Below are 20,056 nucleotides of genomic sequence, written 5' to 3' on the forward strand. Positions count from 1 at the left end.
CATTTCTGCACTTCAAAGCAATGCCCAATGAAGTGTGATGTGATGAGAATTCTCTGAGATTCAGAGGGGCCAGGACTTTATCCACAGAATAAAAGAGGAACTATTTCTGCAGAGACAGAGTCCAAACTTTGGCAAAGGAAGTTTTAATAGATTTTTACATGACACAAAGCCAAAAGTATCCAGAAATGACTGATGTCTCAAATTCCATGGCAAAAATCCAATGGAGCCCAACAGAAGATTTTCTCTTGACTGCAGCGGTGATGAGATCAGGTATGAGGGAGCAAAAATCAGCTTTTGATGTTTAGTATCCATTTTAACATCATAAAACACATTAGAACAGCTCGTTCACACAGGGCTTCTTGGAAAAGCAGCATCAGGAGAAAACTGGACAGGGAAATTCTCCAGGAGTTGGTGAGGGAAACCTCTGACTGCTCATGAATGGTTCTGGCTTCTGACTGCTCCTTTCCCACCAGAGTGAGGCAAAACTGCTGCTTCTGTACATATTTTGTAGGTTCTGAACACACTGACAGTGCTGCTCCCTCCCCAAGCTGTTATTACAGCCAGTGGCATCACTATGGTTGCACTCCATTTTCTGGAATAGATGAGTTAGTGGTTAAGTAATAAAATACAAAATTACCTCTTTTAAAGTGGTGTGTGTGACATTATGGGGAGAGTTTTCCAAACCTCTTCACTAAACACAGGTAATTAGTTGCCTCTTGCTTAGTATTTTCCTCAGATTCCAAACTCTTTCTGCTCCATGGACTGGTTTTAGTCCAGTGAAATAAAGACACTCCATTTCCAAAATTTATAGGGTTCATTTATTACCTCTAGTAACATATTATACTGTATAAATACTCTATCCTTGTTATATGTCCTTTTAAAAAAGCGATAACTTAGAAGATCACATTAGACAAGAAGTATAAAAATAAATACGCTCATTATATGCATTTATTACAAATTATAACCCTTCCCAGAAGGGAGAGAAATATAAAATACTTATGAAGTATATAAAATCTATAGTAATATATTTTACTATATACATATGGAAAGCCATATTCTCTCATGGTCTATGGACTGGCACAATCTTCAGTGATGTGAATGCTGGCGTTTCGCTGTGGATGGACCTGCTATCCCTCAGCTTTGCCTTCCCACCTGATCAGTGACTGAGCTCTACAAACCCAGCAGAGGCCACAGAGGACACACCCATTCATAATGGGATTCTCTTCTCTTTTCCTTTTTAACTCACATAATAATCCATTGGCTGGGGTAAGGCCAAAGGTTGGAGTGTGAAGACACGACTGGAATGCTCACACACTCCCTGGATCTGTTTGGCAGGAAGGCAGGACCAAGCTGGAATCAGAAAAGCCAGTGGAAGGTACATGCAGAAGGCACAAAGAGCAACTACTCAGACTCAGATTTCCACTTTTCCAAGCCTCTGGATTACACATGTCACCACAATGGCACTGGAGTGGCTGAGAGAAATGGACAGGCACATTGGGATGACATAAAGGTACTTTTAAAAAAACTATGAAATTCTAGTGATTTGTGGAGTTGATATTTGTTCTTGGTATTTCTTACTCTTGACAGGTAGAGAATATGGCTTTATTTTTATATAAAACTATTCTCTGAAACAATAGCAGCCATGAATGACATAGTTAAAGCTCCTTTTCCAATCTTGTTTTTTGCCCTTTGTGAGGTAGGTAAGCCCTGACCAATTATTTTAAGCTATCTTTTTCCCTCCCCTTCCTACACATGGGGATTTGATCAGTACCACAAGATAAATCCAAAAGAAGGGAGAAATAACCAAATGTTTGCTGAAATGTGGCTCACTGCCCACGTTTGGTTAAATTTATAACAGACTTGTAAAAAGGCAATTCTGATGCCTTTGGGCCTTATCTGCTAAAGAGAAATGAATGACATGGGTCTGCTATCCCATCCAATTTTCAGCTGGCAGGGGATTTTTGGGATGCAAAGCCAATTCAAGCTGTTTGCACTGTCCCACCTCAATGGATCTTCACTGTGAATTTCTTTACGCAAAAACACAGGTGCTGCCTCTAGCCCTCTTTTGTGTTTTTCAGTGCACTGGTCTGAAGGAAAAAAATAAAATAAAATAATAATAATAATAAAAAAAAGGTTTTAGCTTTTCCCAAGCCGTCCCATCTAGCTGCAGTCCGTGGCGTTGCAGAAGTCTATCAGGTGCTTGGGTTTCTTGGAGGGCTCACAGCTTTCTTGGGGCAGCACGCTGCCGTCGGCAGAGACACATTTCAACAACCTCTTCTTGAAGCCCTTCCCACACGTCTTGGAGCAGGGGGACCAGTCCCCGAGCTGCCACTGCGGGCAGGGCACGTCGGCGCAGGGCCGCAGGTTGCTGGGCCTCAGCTCGCGGGCGCAGTCGGCAGCCGGCCGGCCCCGCGGGTCCCGGCACTCCACGGCGCGCCGCTGCCAGCCCGAGCCGCACGACTTGGAGCACTCGCCCCACTCCTCGATCACCCACTCCGAGGAGATGATCTCCCTGATGGCGTTGAAGGATTCCTTCTTCTTGCCCGCCGCCGCTGCCGCCTTGTCCGCGCCGGGCTGCGCTGGCTTCTTGACGAAGTAGGTGAACTTGATCTTGGGCTGCGGCAGGTCCCCCACCGTCAGCACCTGGATGGTCAGCGGCTCCTTGAGCGGGCTGAAGCTGCGGATGCGCTCCAGGGCGGCCGAGGAGCCGCTGTAGCGCAGCACGCTGCCCTTGTAGGTGATGTCCTGCTCCAGCGTGGACAGCGTGTAGTCGCCGTTGAGCACGTAGGTGCCGTCGGCGGCTTTGATGGCCAGGAAGCTGCCGTCGTGCCGCGCGCCCCGGTGGTTCCGCTGCTTCACCTCGATGTTGGTGGCACCCGCCGGGATGGTGACCACGTCGTGGTAGCCAGGTCTGCCCCGGGAGAAGAGAGAAACACTGAGTCCTCTGCAGGGAAGGGGAAAAAGCCTCCCAGCCCAAGACTAAAGCTTGTCTGAAGTCAAGGTGTTTGGCTCGATAATGGATGAATCCCACCCACAAGGACAAGGTGAGGCAGCTGCCGTATCATTAATGGATTAATCCTACCCACAAGGACAGGTGAGCTTCCCCCCACAAGGACAAGGTGAGCAGCAGCCCCCCACTCACTTGGCTCTGACGAGGGTGCCAGACACCTTCTTGCAGGTGGAGCCGTTGCCGCCGCAGATGCCGCACTTGTCGAACTTCTTGTTGGAGCCGATGGTGCGGTCGCAGCCGGCCTTCACGCACTGCCCCTGCACGCACACGGACGTGGAGTCGGGGCTGCACGGGGTGCCATCCACCACCTTGGGGACACAAGGAGCCTGGTTACAACATGCACAGTGCTCTGAAACTGTGTGACACAAAATATGGATGGGTGGAAAGCCCTCAGCACCTGTCGTTTTCAGGGCTTTGGAAAGTAAAAAGCAGAGCAGCCCACAGGTAGTCTTCTCACTTGCCAAAATGATGCCACGGTGAGAGGAGGAAACAATCCCACTTTTCATTAATAACTCCACCTAAAAACCTACTGTTTACCGGTCTCATACAAAAGAAGCCCCATTGCTTTCTAGTGTCCCTAGAAGGCAGCCCTGTCCTCAAATCACACTGCCAGCGCTGCTTTTAATGCTGTTCAGCACATCCTTTATTTCTAGGAGTGCTGTTCCACAAAAACCCTCTGTGTCATCGCCCTGGTAGTTCCTGGCTCTCACCATCTGATGACAGCGAATTCAAGTAGCTATGCAAGATGAACATTTTTCCTCGTGTTTATTTTAAGCTGTCAGCATGTTAGTAACCAGTATGAGAAAGCACCAATGTTCTGGCAAAGATCCCTCAAGACTTTTCCAAACCTATCTCAATGCAATCAGATTGGTGGAAGGAGAGGGAAGGAAACCAGGGTGGAGTGGGTAGAGGAGGTAGAAGGATTGTGCCAAAACACTTAAAGCATGCTTGCAATAATCCTGCTGTACATGGAGGAATAATCCAGCTTAAATATGAGAAAGCCAATTTCAGATTTCTACACTGCTTGACTCTTCACACAGAGAAAATAAAAATCCCCCTCATGATCTGCTGGAAGAGGTGCAATTTTGAAATACCTTTGGCTGTAGAACAAAGAAGTATCCCGTTCCTTTGGCTCTGCAAACCAGCTTGCATCTGTCCTTTGGAGACACACCAGCAAACTTGGGTGTCCACTCCACCGCAGGTCCACTTCCAAAGGCAGACTTGGAAAACTCATTGTGCTTTTCACACTGTTCCTCCCTGAACGTTTTGCCTGCAGGCAGAGAAAAGACAGGTGGCCATGAGATCATCTCTGTCCGTGCTCTTCCTCCACAGCACACCACCCCTGGCTGTCAAAAAAGGGGAATAATTACCGTTGTTGTCGGGGCAGTCCTCGATGTTGCAGGACCGGTACTGCACCCGCTTCCCCTCGCAGTACTTGCCGCCGTTCCTGGGCACGGGGTTGTCGCATTCCCGGAAGGAATACTGCACTCCTCCACCACAGCTCCGTGAGCACTCGCCCCACGCCCCCCAGGAGCCCCAGCCCCCGTGCACTGGTGTCTGCAACGACAGCAAAGGCAGGACGCGGGTTAAACACAGGAAAATCCGTGCAAAACCACACCATAAAAACCATCATCGCATTCATTTTTACCCACCCAAACTCCTTAAAAAACCTGCCCTAGCTTTGCTCATTAGCATCGAATCAACCCCATCTCACAGATCCCCTCCATTGCAGCACCCAAAGCTGCCCCCATTTCTTTTTCACTACTTACATCATAATGCTTCTTCTCAGTCTTGTTCACACACTTGCCATTCATGCACCACTTGCCCTCGCCGCAGCTGGTGCCGTCCGCCCAGGGGAAGTGTTTGGTTTGGCACACCAGCAGCCCTCCCGAGGTGCCCGTGCACCACAGCGTCGTGCACGTACTGGCTGCGTCGGGGCAGTGCTTGGACTCGTCTCCAAACGTGAACTGGCACTGCCTGTTGGCATCGTACAGCGTGCCAGGCAGGTCCGAGGGCAGCTGGATGGGCCTGTGGGGCTTGTCCAACAAGCACTCCCCTGAAAAAGTTGGAAAAAAAAAAAAGTCAGATGATGCCGCGGGGACAGTTTAAAAAGTGAACTGCGTTTGCTTTTGTGCCACCATTCTTGTAAAAATGAGACTCTTCTAAACTCACTGACAGCATGCAAAAGGTTAAGTCTGTGCTGAAGCAGAAACACTCTTAAAGAAAAAAAAAAAAGGCGAAGCAGTAAAGCACAAGAGCTCAAACGCCACATGAATGGAAAGCTTAATAACCTTACCATGACCGTTATCCAGAAATGTTGTAATCATGTAGGCGCTGCATGGAGACCAGGGCTGGCTGCGGTCCAGGTTGGAGAGCATGGATGCCATCATGTGGAAATCCCGGCTCATTCCATTGATGCCAGCACACTGCTTTGCATCGTCATGAGGCATGTTAAACACGTGGCCTTGGAGAAAAGGAGAAAAGCAAAGTCTGTGACTTTAGGAAGTCTGTCCTACGCTTTACTAACAGTATTTTAAATATTGCTCTAGAGCTGCTCAGAGCCCGGTCTGTAATTAATAACCCGAAACTGAACGCTCCCAGATTTCAAGCAGATGGCACTGGATCTTCCATCCCCTTTTTTTTTTTTTTTCCTGCAGGCACACACACAGCCTCTAGCAGACAATGCTGTGCAGGCCGGATTTGCTTTCCCGAGTCCAAGCCTGCTCCAAGACAGCGCTTTGCCTCCTCCCGACCGCTCCGGGGAGGTGCAGGCTGGGCTTTACAGCATCAAGCTGGCTTCAATTAATCCCAGGGAACGGCTTTGCAAAGTTTCAAGTACCTAATTCGTGGGCCGTTGTGAAGGCAGCCTGCAAACCATCGTCTTCTATGATAGAGCAACTGCGGTTTAGATCACAAACTGTTCCCACATCAGCCATCCCAAGAGTATCACATGTCTTGGCACCGCACAGGTCCTGTAAAAAAAGGCAGTTTCATTATTAATCAGATCAGAGACTTAACCTTGGCAAGAGCCATCCAGCCCTGGCAGTTTGCCTTTACTTATGGAAAGAGCATAAATATTCAGCACTTCAATGGGTATGATGGCAAAAATCTGTCTCTGGAACACAGGCGAGGGTTACACGTAGAAACGAATGCATAATTTCCATCTGAAATCTGCTAAAAATATATGGGGCAGGAACACAGTGCACAATCTGTGAGTTTACAAAGACAGTGCACAAACTGTGAGCTTCACCAGGCACGGTGCAAACAGGAAAAAAAAAAATAAAACGAAAAGCAGCTCATGTAATTTTCAGCCTGCTTCACTGCAGCTGCGGTGACACGCGACTGTCTCTGGGCACTTTTTCGGAGTGTAGGGAGCAGTGGGCGTGGGGCTGGATGTGACTCGGTGTCCCTCACCTGCCTGGTGAAGAGGATGGCCGTGTCGTAGTGCTCGGCGTGCCGGTCGCTGGGCGGGTTGTGCTGCTTCTGCCAGCTGCAGAAGTTCCTCAGAGTCAGGGCGGCGTTGGAGGAGATGTCGGGGCCCTTGCGCTCCTCGTAGATGACCATGATCTTCACCACCACCAGGCTGATGGAGTTGCGGATGCTGGGGTGCTTGTACAGCTTGGCGGCCACGGAGAGCAGGGTCAGCAGGTAGTGCTTCAGCCCGCTGCCGTGGAACTCAGCCATCGACTGGTCGGCCACCAGCATGGTCTCCACGTAGCGGGGGCTGGACACGAACCTCTTCTTCCTCCTGCTTTTCGTTTCTGCGTTAAAAAGGACAGGGAGGGAAAGCGCAGGTGAGCACAGCAGGAGAGCACCGTTGAGAAGCCCAAACCCGCGGGTACCCGAGATGTGCACCCCTGCTTTGTGCTTGTTGGGCACCTCGGGGCGGGATGCGGGGCAAGCAGAGCCGGGCATCCCCGCCACACCCCTCCCATGCCCTCCCCGTCCCCGCGGAGGCCGGCGCGGCTTCCCCACGGTACCTGCGGGCTCGGCCGGCTCGGGCGGCTCCGCCCCGGCCCCCGCCTCGGCCACGGCGCAGCGGGCGGCGGGGGCGGCGCGGGGCGCTCCGCGGAGGCGCAGGAGGTGCGGCCCGTGTCGGTGCGCGGTGCCGGGCGCGGGCTGGATCAGGTACTGGCGGCCCCGCAGCGAGAAGGCGCCGCGCAGCCCCGCGCACAGGCTGAGCGCGGCCGCCGAGCCGGGGTCGCGGTTCACGGTGCCGGAGTAGAAGCAGCGGGAGAGGTCGTCCTCGGGCGGCGGCGGCGGCCCGCCCAGGTACTGCAGGGTGAAGTCCGGGGCCAGGAAGCTGCTGTCGGGCTCCAGCTCCAGCGTCAGGCGCTCCCCGAAGGCCTCCAGGCGGAAGCGCTCTCGGGCGCCGGGCGCGCCCAGGCGCCGCGGCAGCACCAGCGCCCTGCGCTCGGCGCTGCACAGCCCCAGCAGTGCCGCCAGCACCGGCGCCAGCGCCGGCAGCCGCCCCCCGCTCCTCATCGCTCGGCGCAGCCCTTCTCCTCTCTTTATTTCACTTTATATAGGAATGGATGTGGAAGATGTGGGTTTTTGCTTTCAGGTTTTGGGGGGTGTCTGAGTCTTTCTGCCGGCGGAGGACCGCGCGGGAGCCGCGTCCCGCGGTCACTGCAGAGGCGGCGTCGGCTTCCCCATGGCCGGGGCGCGGCGGCGATGCCGGGGAGCGCGGCTGTGCGAGGGCAGCGCTGCCCCTCGCTCCGTCCCTCTGTCTTCTGTCCTGCTCCGGCTGCCGCTTCTCCTCCTCAGCCTTCCCCGGCTGCAGCGGCAGCGGCGGCGGGCGGGGAGGACGCTCCGGCGAGTCTCCGGCAGCCCCGGGACGGTCCCGCCTGCACTTCCAGGGCGCCGAGGAGCCTGCCGTGCTTTGCGGAGCGGAGCGCGGGCCCGTCCGCCTCCGCCGTGCGGGGTGAGTGCTGGAGCGGGGCTCGCCGCCGCCCTTTATGGGGTCCGGCCGTGCCGCCCCCAGCCCGGCGCTGCCGCCGCGCCCGCGCCGCTGAGATCACTGCGTGCGTAACGCGCCCGCGGGCGGCCCCCGCCGCGCCGCCCTCCCGCCGCCCCCGACGGGGCGGGACGGCACCGGCACGGCGCGGGGTCGGCCCCCGGCTGCCGCAGCGGGCTGGGCTCGCCCCTCGCCGGCCCGGGGGGTTCGTGCCCGGCTGCGAGCGCTGCGCGCCGCGGGGACCCCTCGGGGAGCGCCTGGATGCGCTGCGAGTCCGTCCCCCCCACCTGCCGCTCCCCGAGCCCGTGGGGCGAGCGAGGGAGGGGACGCATCCCTGCTCGCCTTCGTGGCTTTTCCTTCTATATTTCTTCCCTTTTTTTTTTTATTTTTTTTTCATTTTTAATCCCCCACTTCCCAAGCAATTGCTGCCCTTTCTCGGCCCTAATAGCTGCAGTCGGTCATGCACCTGTACTTGTGAGAAATGGTTCCTTTCCAATCACTTAAACAGAGGCGTTTGCGTAGGTGCAGCTAATGTTCTGCTTTGAAGGCATAACCCGACCATGGTGGTGCTGCTAATCCCCTTAATTCTTTATGTGCACAGCCCCAGCTTTCTGCTTCTGGAGGCCTTTTTGGAGGAGGAGGGCAGAGAAGTGGTTAGTGAATGTGTGAACAAAAACAGAATGTGTGTACCTGTTGGTGACAACTCCTGGGCTTCCCAATTAAACAAAGATGCTTCTGTGTCTGTCAACACATCATTCAATACAAGTATGAAACTCAGGGACTGAAAACAGAAAGAGCAAAACCTTGGGAAAGGGCAAATGTTTCTAAAATTTTGTGTAAAATTGTGTGTATCCACTGTTTTCTTGGGATGGAGCGCCTCATTTATGCCACTAAATCTAATAACCCTAAGGCTTTCTTCCTAATTTAAACCATGTCAGACAAACTTGGAACCACATGTGTGTGTCAATAGCCCAGTCTGACTGCCTGCTAAGTTCTGACAATGCTTCCATTTCCCATGGCGTCCTGTAAATCTTGCAAGCTTAGAATTGCACATTGTTTGAAGCTGTGCAAAGAAGCACAGGAAAAGATGAACCCAATTTCTCAGCTACTTGCTCAGCAAAAGTGCTCTTGTCCCACAGAGTGATGGGCAAAATCAGAAGTAGGCCTCAAATCTGGGATTTTCTTTGGGACACAGCAGGAAGTGCTGGATTGACTTCCAGAAGCTGCGACTGCTGCCCATTAATACATCAGCAGCAGAAAAATCCATTCAGTTATGAGAATTTTCACTTGAGTTGGAAATGTGTGTCCATCTCTACCCTTACCTTTGAGATCTGTGTGTGCCCAACTCTGCTGTGCTTTTTCTAGGGTAGAACACAACAAAGGTACTATTCATTCATGCTGGTAATTAATTTGGTGTTGCATGTGATACCTGATTTAGGGAATTACCAGTTTAAAAGCCTGGAAATAGAAATGAGGAATTGAAAGGAAAGCATCTTCATAATTTATTTTTCAACTTGGCTTGGCTCAAGATAGAGACTCTTGCAAATGTATATGAATTAAGAATAGGAAAATCTCCTTGTCTGTCAGCATAATCAGTGTTACTCATAGATCAGCAGGGACCAGAGCCAGGCCACCAAAGGTGTGTCCACCCAGCTGCCAGATGCACCGTTGGTTCTGCTGCTGTTTTTTGATGTTAATTCTCTGATTTGAAAAGATCCTGACCACCTTAAAAGAGCTTTTTCAGGCTGAAAAGGCTTTTCCATATTCCACCAGGTGGCACTCGCCCATAAAAAATTGTTATGTGGGAGTTCCATGGTTCATCTCCCAGCTTTCCTGGTGGAAAGGCTTACATTTTAGCAGGGAGCTTTACAGTTCCCTGATTAGAACAGAAGTTTTCCTGGCCTTTATGTAACATCCAGGGAAGTGTTTTAGCAGGGAACTCAGCTGTTCTGTTGCACTACCTGAACACAAACCGTGTTGGGAAGGAATTTGTAAAACAGGTTTGCTGCCTGTCACACCTGGATCATCTTGTAAGTTCTTAAATTCCTTCCTGTGAGCAACCCCCGCGAGTTTAGCTGGATTATTCAGGGCACTGCAACCTCTGTATATGTATTTTTGATCTGTATTGTACCAAATCTGGGCCAGCTCCAATCACAGTTTGTGTGAATCGAGACTTAGAAAGAAACACACTGACCTTTCCCAGGATTTCACGTAGATAAAGACCCAGAAAAGGCATAAAATTGTTCTTTTAAAAGAAATTGCAAGTGCTTGGAGGAAGAAAGCACAGCCTGTCAGGAGTACAAGACAGTGTAATTCCAATTAAGCCACCAGATAGCGCCACCACATCACCGTTTTTGGGTCAGATCGTTGTCTTTTGCTCTGCAAGAACAGTTTTTATGGCTCAGACCCAAGTGCTGTCGGTCTCTGAGCAGGATTAACAATGCTGATGCTTTAATTTCATCACTACTGTTTGCAATAATGGCTACTTCCAAAATTAAAAAAAAAAAAAAAAAAGGCAACACAAGCAACCCTCCCAACCTTATTTGTTTCAGTGCTGCAGAATGATGGCTTCTTTCAAAAACTGTTATAATTAAAATTAAATTAGAATTAAAACAGCAGATGGCACATTAGGCCCATTGAATAGGGGATAAAAGACCTGATGCTGTAGAAAAAGTCCTCTGAAAAACCCTTCCAAGAATATTTCTGGAGATTGTTTCTCTGTGATGTCTTTGTGTGTGGCGTGATTAATTTATGTATTTCCAATTATTGTTCATTTTGAGGTCATTAACCGTTGGGGTTTTTATTAGGGTAGGAAGTTTGAGAGAGAAAACCTCTAATTTTGCCTGTTTTGATAATCAGCAGAAATGGGGAAAAGCAAAACAATATCCATCATGACTTTAATGAGAAGTACACATTTGTATTTTGGAAGAGAATCATGGGATTTAACATGGTGATGTGTTTCTCTGTCATTTCTGCTTTTACATTACTGATTATCAAAGTTGCTTTAAAAAAATTGATGCAGAAATTTGGGCAGCCTCCAAATTTTATTGCTAAACAGCCCATGTAAGCCTGTGTGCACTCAAAATGAGCTGCTTCCAATTCTTTCTACTTTCCCTCATAAGCTTTCATCAAAATGGGATTCAGCAGGAACTTGGACTGACACCTCTGGCTGTGTGAGTCAAATATTCTGTTATTTAAAAAGAAGGAGGTTTGCATGAGAATGTGAATTCAGACCTGTCCATACCCTGCAGAAATCCACAAAAAGTGGTTTAAAAGACTGTTGAGGTGTGACTTTGTCTCACTTTTTGGTAGTAGAGATGTTCCCACTGAAGAATTTGCACCACCATCTAAATATCTTGTGAACAGCTGACCCAAATCTGAATTTTCATGGTCAAAACAACTGCCAGGGATCAAATAAAAGCAATCAGGCAAAGCAAAATGCTTCATTATGGCATGTCTGCTTTAAAAGTGTTTCAGAAGATAAGTACAGCTTTATCAATGTCTCCAAAGTCCCTTGGCAAATGGCAAGGAGCACATTCATAGTGCCCTGAGCTCCACTGACATTTTGATATTTTTATCACACTGGGATTTCAACAGATCCCTCACTTTCTCCTGTGCTGTGGACAGAGGATTTCACAAGCACTGCAAGACATGATACAGTTCCTGTGGAATTCCTCCTAATGAAAACTCATCCCGGCACCTATTAATAATTTTTTACCTTTGAGATTTCTGTGTGTGATGTGCCACACTCATTCCAAAGCCATTGTCCATGAAGATTTCCACGCTGTCCTGGATGTGCTGGGTCGTTCTTTCTGACCAGAGACCATATAATGCTGATACACCTTATAAAAAGTGTCAAGAAATTTGAACATTAGCAGCAAACATTTTCAGTGGAGTTAAATATCGATTCACCCACCCTGGCTCATCCCCTCCTCTCCCACCCTTCCTCCCTGTTATGCTGAATAATCAGAAGTTGATTGGCAGTGAGTGTATTTAACAAAGGGCACAAACCTTTAAGGAAAGTGATTAACCACTCTCCACTCTCCAAACAATTTATACAGATGCTTAGACTCATCTAATCCATGCTTTGCTAAAAGCTTGGATGGGCTTTCCTCTTGGTTTGTAGGGATGGGGCTCTAATGAGCAACTCACTGCCAGTAATGGGTATCTCCTAAATTCTCCTAGAGAGCTTATCCTTCTTTAACAGGTAAAAACCTGAGGTACAAAGTGATTTAGCAATTTTTTAGCAAGAAGAAAAAATACCTCTGTTAGATCAATGCAGTTCTTATACATTTGCAGAACCTGTAGCTCTGCCAGAATTTTCAGGACAGGGCTCGTGATGTTGCCTATTGGTTCTTGCTTTTTGGCAAATTTCATGCACATTTTGAACAGGACATGGGATGGTTAGCTCTTGGGTTTTTTTCTGCTTTCAGTTCCCCTTGTTTCCTAATGTTAGGCTCTAATTTCAGATTGAGTTTTGCTTCTCTTTTAATGTTGGGGATGAAGTGAAAGGGAAATCTTTGCCATCAGGTAGAAGGGCATGTAAGTCAGTAAGACTTGTTTAGGTGTCTTGGGATGGAGCAAACTCCAAAAAGCTCTCCCTAAATCCACATCATTTCTCTATGTCATCATTGGTTTAATCACAAGGTCAGCTGAACTGGAGGCAAGACATCATCACATAATGTGGCTGACACATTGGGATGCTTAGTATTTCCATTTTATCAAGGACATGAGAGAAATAAAAGGCTGTAACACTGATCTTAGACAAAGAACTGTGGAGTGTCATGGTGGGCTGAATGTCAGCTGATCCCTCATTCCTCCTCAGCAGAACAGGAGGATGAAAATAAGATGGAAAAGCCAGTGAATTGAGATAAAGGCAGGGAGCTCAATTACCAGTTACTGTCATAAGCAAAGCAGAGTTACTGTTGTTGTTTTTGTTATGTTTCTAGAGTTCCATACCTCCTCGGTGTTTTCTTATGGCTGCAGATCTTCACAGCACAGACTCCTTCTTCTGCACGTTGTTCCTTCTCCATCAGGGCTCCTCCAACCCTGGTGGGTGGCCAACCCACCCCCTTTTATCCCAGTTATCTTCACTGGCCACAGCTGCAGCCATCAGGAACAACCAGGATTGGGGCAAGGCCACCTATACAATACATATCTTTTACTGTGACTTAAAGGCCACCTGTAAGTTACCTTGGGGAAAGTTAATTTAATTTACTGCCAATTAGAGAGGGATGGTGAGAGGAGCAAAGACAGGATGTTGCCTGCTTGCCTTATTTTTCCCCTCTTAATTCCTGACTCCTCTGCCTTGCTCTGAAGTGATGCAGGAGGATGGAGAATGGAGGGCTGTGCTAAGCCCAGGAGAGCTCCTCTTTCACGCTGATTTGCAAAAAAAAAAATCTACCACCAGGAGCTGACCAAATAGATCAAGCTGTTTCCATTGGGTTTGAGTTTCCCCTTCCTGGCTGTCCCTGGCTGGCACATCCCCAGGGAAGTGTGAGGTGAGGAAGCCTCTGGCTGCCCAGGTGGGTACTGTGGGCAGAGGAGCTGAGCAGTGGCAGCCAGAGCCTCCCTTCTGTTTTTGGGAGTTTTGCCCTCTCTGTCTGTCCCAGCTCCGTGCAGAAGCCTGGTTGTGTCTCCCTGGTGAGCTCAGGGAGCCCCTGTGGCACAAAACCTCTCTTGCACAACTGCAATTCCCACTGCTGATACCTCCCAGCCCAGGAGCGATGGGACACGGAGCTGGGGCACAAACGGGAGCAAAGGGGACTCAGCAGACACACAGGCCCCACTCCTGGGAATATTTATAGTCAGCCTTAACTCCCAGCATCGTGCTAACCTCTCACAGGATCCAAAGCTTCATAAAAACTTGGCTGAAATGCTCTGTTTACAAATGGTATGGAGAGGAAGCATGTGCAGTGTCTTGTACAAAAAGTGAGGCTTTTCAAACAGAACACCCACCCACCCCCAGGTCAGTTTATCCCATGGACACTGCAGGAAATAAACAGACAGTAGTAAACCAAGGCAAACCAAATCTGTGTTTTCACTCTTGTTGCTCTTAGGTCTTCTGAAAGAAACATTGTTGCTGCATAAGACCAAACATCAAGAAGTCAATTTACAAACTCTGTAACTTCCATTCAGCATCACTCAATTTCTCCTCTTGCTCTGATATGCACATCCTTATGCAAAGCCCTAAGAGAGAGAAGGGGTAAAATAGGCATGGGGAAAGCTTTTCCCAGCATTATTCTATCTAATCTTAGTATTTTGACTCATTCTCTCATAGTTGTTTTCCACCTTCAGTTTAATCAGAGGATTATAAGTTTTAATTCCAAATATATTTAATGTGCTGTTAAAATACTGCAGGCAGAAATTGTTGTTTCACATGGGATATTTTTTAAAATCAGAATAATTAATTTAATTGCCTGCACAAGCTCAGCCATCCTTAGTGACCATAAGATGGACATGACTGGCAGGTGGACAACCTGTCCCCTTCCCCTCTGGCATTACCTTTCCTGCTGGGAAAGAGGCCTGGTCTGGTGCCCATTTGGGTCTGTGGGGAGCACAGCTGAGGCAACCCCAAATTCTTTGGGTTGCAGCTGGCTCTGGCTGCCTCAGCTGCACATCTGCATGTCCCTTGGCAAATGCAAGTGGGGGAAGAGGACACAGAGTCCCCTGATCTGCATGGCTTGGGCTCAGGGAGGTGCTGGTTGAGGTCTTGTGGCTGCTGTTGGGCTCCTCCTCAGGGGTGCCCTGGCAGGAGCAGGGCTGGTCCCCATGAAGTGTGGGGTTTAACAAGGAATATGGACTGGAGGAGACTTCTTGGACTTCTGAGGCTGACATTCCAATTATTCCAATAACCATTCTGCTTGTATGTTATATCCTCCAAGCCATCCAGGGAAGCCCCTTCCCTGAGACCTGCAGGGTCCCAGAGTAGATCAGCACAATTTCCAAGCTTCCCTCACCCACTTTTCCTTTCTTGATTATTTAAAAAAATCTCAGAAGCTGTTGCTCAATACCATTTATGAACTGAGCGTGGTATAAAAATCCCAGCTCCAGTGCAAATATGCACAGCTGTCACATAGAGCACACTTTTAAAAACCAAAGCATCATCAGGTATTTTAGCAAACAGGTAAAAATTTTCCACTTTATAAAAACATACATTTATATACTTCTAGTGATGCCAGCTGAGCTTTGCTTTATATGGTAAATACACAGCTAAAATAGGTTGTGCAAAGAAATTGCTAATAAGGCAGAAAAGTGAACCCAAATTTAACAGAGAGGGCCCTGCCAGCTTTGCAATTTGGATTTCAAAGCTCTCCAAGAAAAATATTCTCTTTTTACCTCCTCAAAAGGATCCAAACTCAAACATGGTGTCGGAAACAAATTGAAAGGCTATAAACACTCCAGCTATGACATCAGGCACTCAGAAACTGCAAGGAGTGACAACATTAACTCGTGATTTTTGCTTCAGGGAGGGCACATGTGTAGATGTGTTTTCCAGCAGGAGGGATGGAGACAGAGAGCTGTAAAGTTGAATTTGATGAATTTTAGGGCTGAATTACGTGTATCTACCTCCTACCCCAGCAGAGGAAAGGATGCACTGGTGAGGGAAGCAGCTTCCAGACCATGTTCCTAAAATGCTGCAAACCAGCCTTGCATAAACTCCCTGCCTGAGCTTGTTTCAACATCCAAACAATTTGCAAGCAGTTTTGATTATCCAAGAGTAGGGGAATGCAAACCTTCTGACACTTCCAGAAAGCCTCCAACAAGCACTTGGAGCAGGAAGCAGTGCCTGGGGAACATTACCACACAGAGATAAGTTTAATTACAGACATCAGCATTTTGCTGGAGAGGCTGCTTTGTCCAAAATTTTGCTCTGTATGTTGTTTCAACCCTCACAGATATCACAAAAAGGATCAGCTGGTGTTCTAGACTGCAGGGCCAAGCGCTGTAAATAAACGCTGCTCCACACATGAGTAATTCCTTTGGCTCTGTGTGTGCTGCCTTGGGTCAGGGAACACAGGACAGACCCTGACCTGCTCTTTGTGCTCCTCAGGGGCACCAAAGCCCAGCTACCTCCAAGCCCTGTGCTCTCCCCAGCAGGTGAAATGAGGCTTTGCTGTGGCAAGTGTCTCATTTGTCCAGGAGTGGGGGTAGAAAGCCCTCTCATCCCCTTAAGGCAAAAGGAAAGCATTACCTACTTCAGTACACTCAATTTTTTCTTGCCTTAGGTGGTATTAGTTGACCACCAACCCTTTCAAAGGGACATTGTAATCTAATCCTATTTTGAAGCCTATTAAAACCATTGGTTTATGACTAGATTTTGTAATTATCATGTAGAGAGCAATATTTTATATGCACTTCTAATTCTGTTTTGTCAGAGCAGGTGTTAAATTGGAGTGTTGAACTCTTGGGTTTTGTCTGTTTTTGACATGGATCTACTTTTAGGGCCAGCAAGGAATATTGAATAAAGAGAGAAGAGAAACAATTACATTTGTGAATTTATTGTCAGTCTTATGTTGAGAAGGAAACTTGGTGCTATAGGGTGTGACTGAATACATGGATAATTATCTTATAAAATAGCATGAACATTGGCCAAAGCTGGAAAAAACCCAGTGTTTCTAAACAGGAAAATATTTTGCTGCTGGGGATTTGGGGATTTGTGTGCTAAGAAAGGGCTGGAGGGGGTGGTTCTTTATGCAGCATGGAAACACTCTCAGCAATTCCTGCTCCCACTGAGTTTGTGTCATCCCCACTCTCTCTAGAAACAAGTAACACGTGGCTTCCTAGGCACAGAAATGGTGGCAAACCTATAATTGCATTGATTAAGCTGTTCTGTAGTATTAGGACCACCCAAAAGATGGCACTAAAAAACCTTTAGTCCTGCTCACAGGCACCCACACACACAAAATTTGCTAATAATACTCAGAAATAGCTCGCTAGCTTAATTCTGTAATTTTGTGTGCCAAAGTAGGAATCGTTTTAGATAATTCTATGTTACACCAACAGGAAAACTGGGGAGACTTTTATGTAAGCAGGTAAACTTTGCACTGCAAATATGACTTCCCTAGGCCCACATGAAAGCATTCATGTCTTTGTAAACATGACAATGTGACATTTGGTGAGCTGTCAAAATGGGTTAAAATTACCCAGGAATTAGGCACTGCACTTAAAATATTTGTTTCTTTAGAAGCTGTACATTGGCCTTCATAAATCTGTGGTTATTGGGCCCAAGGTATTTTTATTTATGTGGGTGCAATGTGGAGCCATCCCACCAAAGGCTGTGGAGCTACATGGAATGACAGGTGTTAGCAAGGGGCTGATTGTCACTCCCTTCTTGAATGGGTAGGGCTGATTATTTTGGTATTTAAATTAGCTTATTTTCTGCAGTAGGAAGAACAAGACATGTTTTTGCTAGTCACTTCTCATTTTATGATGTAATAGTTGAAGGAGGAAAAAACCACCCCTTTCATATTTATAACCTCTAAACACTCAGAAGTGGCCTCTAATTTATACCAAACCATAAAGATGAGAGTGTTCACAGAAAATGCCAGAGGAGGAATCCTCACATCCTGTGGGAGTAATTTTCTACAATTACTTGAGTTTCATGATTTTAATCAAATACATGTTAATAATAAATGATACAAATGAAAGAACACTGAGCACCACCTTTGCTTGGAGCAGAAATCATTTGGGTAGCAAAAGAAGTTGAGAGATCCAACACCTTCCACAAATATTTGACTGCCCTTTTTATGAGGCTCCTCTTTTGAATGTGGTTGCCTGTTAAACTGCAGCTAAAGTAGGAGGATGAAAAGAAGCTTCCCAGGAACCAGACACAAAAATTTGCACCAGTTGCTCCAAAGCTTGTCCCCTCCATGAGTTCAGTAATTCACTCACTTCTGCCTTTTTTACTGCCTAATTATTCGGTTATAATCAAAATAAGAAGTTTGGATGTTGGGGTTTGTTGTTATCACATTGTTGTTATCATATTTCTAGAGTCCCATACCTTCTTTGGGTGGTTTTCACACAAGCATCCCTTCACAGCAGTGCTGTTCCTGCTTCTTCACCAGGGTTCCTCCAAGACTCTCCCTGAGCAGCCAACCCAGCCCCTTTTATCCCAGTTATCTTCACTGGCCACAGCTGCCACCCAGTGAAGGACATCACAGCTGCAGCCCAGCAAGAGCAACTGGGATTGGGGCAAGGCCTATACACAGATATTCAAGTACTATATTTCCCCCTTTCCTTTTACTTACAGATGTTCAAGTACAATACAGATATTTTACTAGGACTCAAAGGCCACCTCTAGTATAGGGTTTTTCTCCAGGGAATGAACAGGAGCACATTCAAGAGAACTGAGTGCCCCCTGCAGAAAAACTGCACAGACATGAAAGCAGCAGCTGGCTTGATTATATTTATTCACCATGGAGTAAAGAAGGCAAAAGAGGAGAGACAGTGGAAATACACCCACAGTGAATGGGTGAGGAGCTGGGTTCCCTTTGTGCTGGTAGCACAGCAACAGGAGTTCCTCACCGAGAGATTCTGCACAATGCAGAGCAGTCAAAGCCTCTGTGTGTTTCATGGCACATTTTGGATCTCACAGTCCCAGCTCCTTGAAGCTAAAGACTTGCCAATATTGGATGTGCAATAGGGATACTGAGTTCTAATAACCACTGCAAATATGTAATTCAATAATTGACTCTAAAAGCTCTGTAGTTACAATTTTGATGTTGTGTATCAAGGCCAAGTGAAGCAAATACTTTTGCATCTCTCCAAAGCCTTACTAATGTGATTTTAAACAGCTTCATATTTTAATTTTAAAAAAATCTGAAAATAAGTCACAGTGTAAAAATTAAGTCACTCTGCAGGAATATATTTTGTGCAGGGGAAGGTGAGCAAAGCATTTTTCTGACCATCATTGCAACCTTCACATTCTGAGGGGATTTGAATACACTTGCAGATATTTTCTATAGCAGAGAGGAGGTACAGTTTCTTACTTTGGGCTCAAAGATAACTTTGCAATGAAGTAAGAGCTGGAGGACGTCAAGGGGAGGGATGATAGGGAGGGAGAGAGGCTGAACTGGAACATTACTAATTCTCACAATGGTAGCTCAGTGAAAAAAAATGCTGCAGAACAAACCTGCCTTCATCCAGTCAATTTTTGGAAAGAATTATGGCCATTTGGAACTGAGTTCTTACTTGAAAACTCTTTGGAAACAGGATACTGCTCCCAAGCACTTTGAGCCCTTTGAGACCTGGAAGGAGATTGATCTCACTCAGCCTCAGACATCTGCACTGTGCCTGTCTGCATGTGAACCCCATGTCCCTTTGTCACTGGAAAGGAGCACACATTTGGAATGTGCAGTCCAGCTGACCCACTATGGACATCCACTGCAGGCTGAGAAGAAGGGCAGGGAGTGAAGTTCCCATTCTCTCCCTGCTGAATCCAAAAGGCACCTATAAACACTGTTCAGAGGCACATCCAAGAGTCCTGGGAGAAATCCCTGCTCCAGTGTCAAAATATTTTTTTTTACATTCTTGAAAGTCCATTAAACAGTTGCAACTATTTTATATATTCAGGCTTTAAAAAATAAATAAATAAGAGGAGCAGTGTAATGCAGCCTTGGCAGACAGCATGCCACTGGAATAAATTATGACAGCAGTGTTTGTCTTCACAGATCTACTCCCAGAAAAGTCAGCCATTGTTCCATAATGCAGCTTGTAGAGCAATCTGAGCCCAGGGATGGATTTGTCTGGTCAAAGGGAGATTTTCCATCCATAAGGCCCTAGACCACTGGGGAGAAGCAAGAGCCTGTGGGTCACTGTTCATTTGATCCTAAGGTCAGGGGCGAAAGCCACAAGCATTGTACCTTTTAGGTGCCTGCTTTTCAGTCCTTTTTGATGTCTTCAGTGCTGTTTAATATCTTTATTGATGATCATGATGAGGGGATTGAGTGTAGCCTCAGTCAGTTGCAGAAGAAACCCAAGTTTGGCAGTTCTGGGCCCTGTACTGCAAGAAAGACATGGAGGGGCTGGAGCCCAGAACAGGGAACAGAGCTGGGAAGGGTCTGGAGTCCCAGGAGAGGCTGAGGGAG

The 20,056-nt window shown here is 47.4% G+C and overlaps 1 protein-coding gene across 1 annotated transcript; it reads right to left on the reverse strand.

Moving 5' to 3' along the window:
- Positions 1-138: 138 nt before the first annotated feature.
- On the reverse strand, positions 139-7,995 carry ADAMTS1 (ADAM metallopeptidase with thrombospondin type 1 motif 1). The gene is made up of 9 exons (XM_064727988.1): positions 6,991-7,995; positions 6,425-6,771; positions 5,850-5,982; positions 5,307-5,474; positions 4,780-5,066; positions 4,381-4,567; positions 4,105-4,280; positions 3,143-3,318; positions 139-2,911 (listed from the first exon to the last, which is right to left on the reverse strand). Exons 1-9 carry the CDS (start codon positions 7,493-7,495, stop codon positions 2,161-2,163), a joined length of 2,730 nt encoding a protein of 909 aa, XP_064584058.1. The 5' UTR covers positions 7,496-7,995; the 3' UTR covers positions 139-2,160.
- Between the last annotated feature and the right edge of the window lie 12,061 nt (positions 7,996-20,056).

The sequence above is a fragment of the Zonotrichia leucophrys genome, chromosome 1 (assembly GCF_028769735.1).
Source record: "Zonotrichia leucophrys gambelii isolate GWCS_2022_RI chromosome 1, RI_Zleu_2.0, whole genome shotgun sequence".
Taxonomy (NCBI): Eukaryota; Metazoa; Chordata; class Aves; order Passeriformes; family Passerellidae; genus Zonotrichia; species Zonotrichia leucophrys.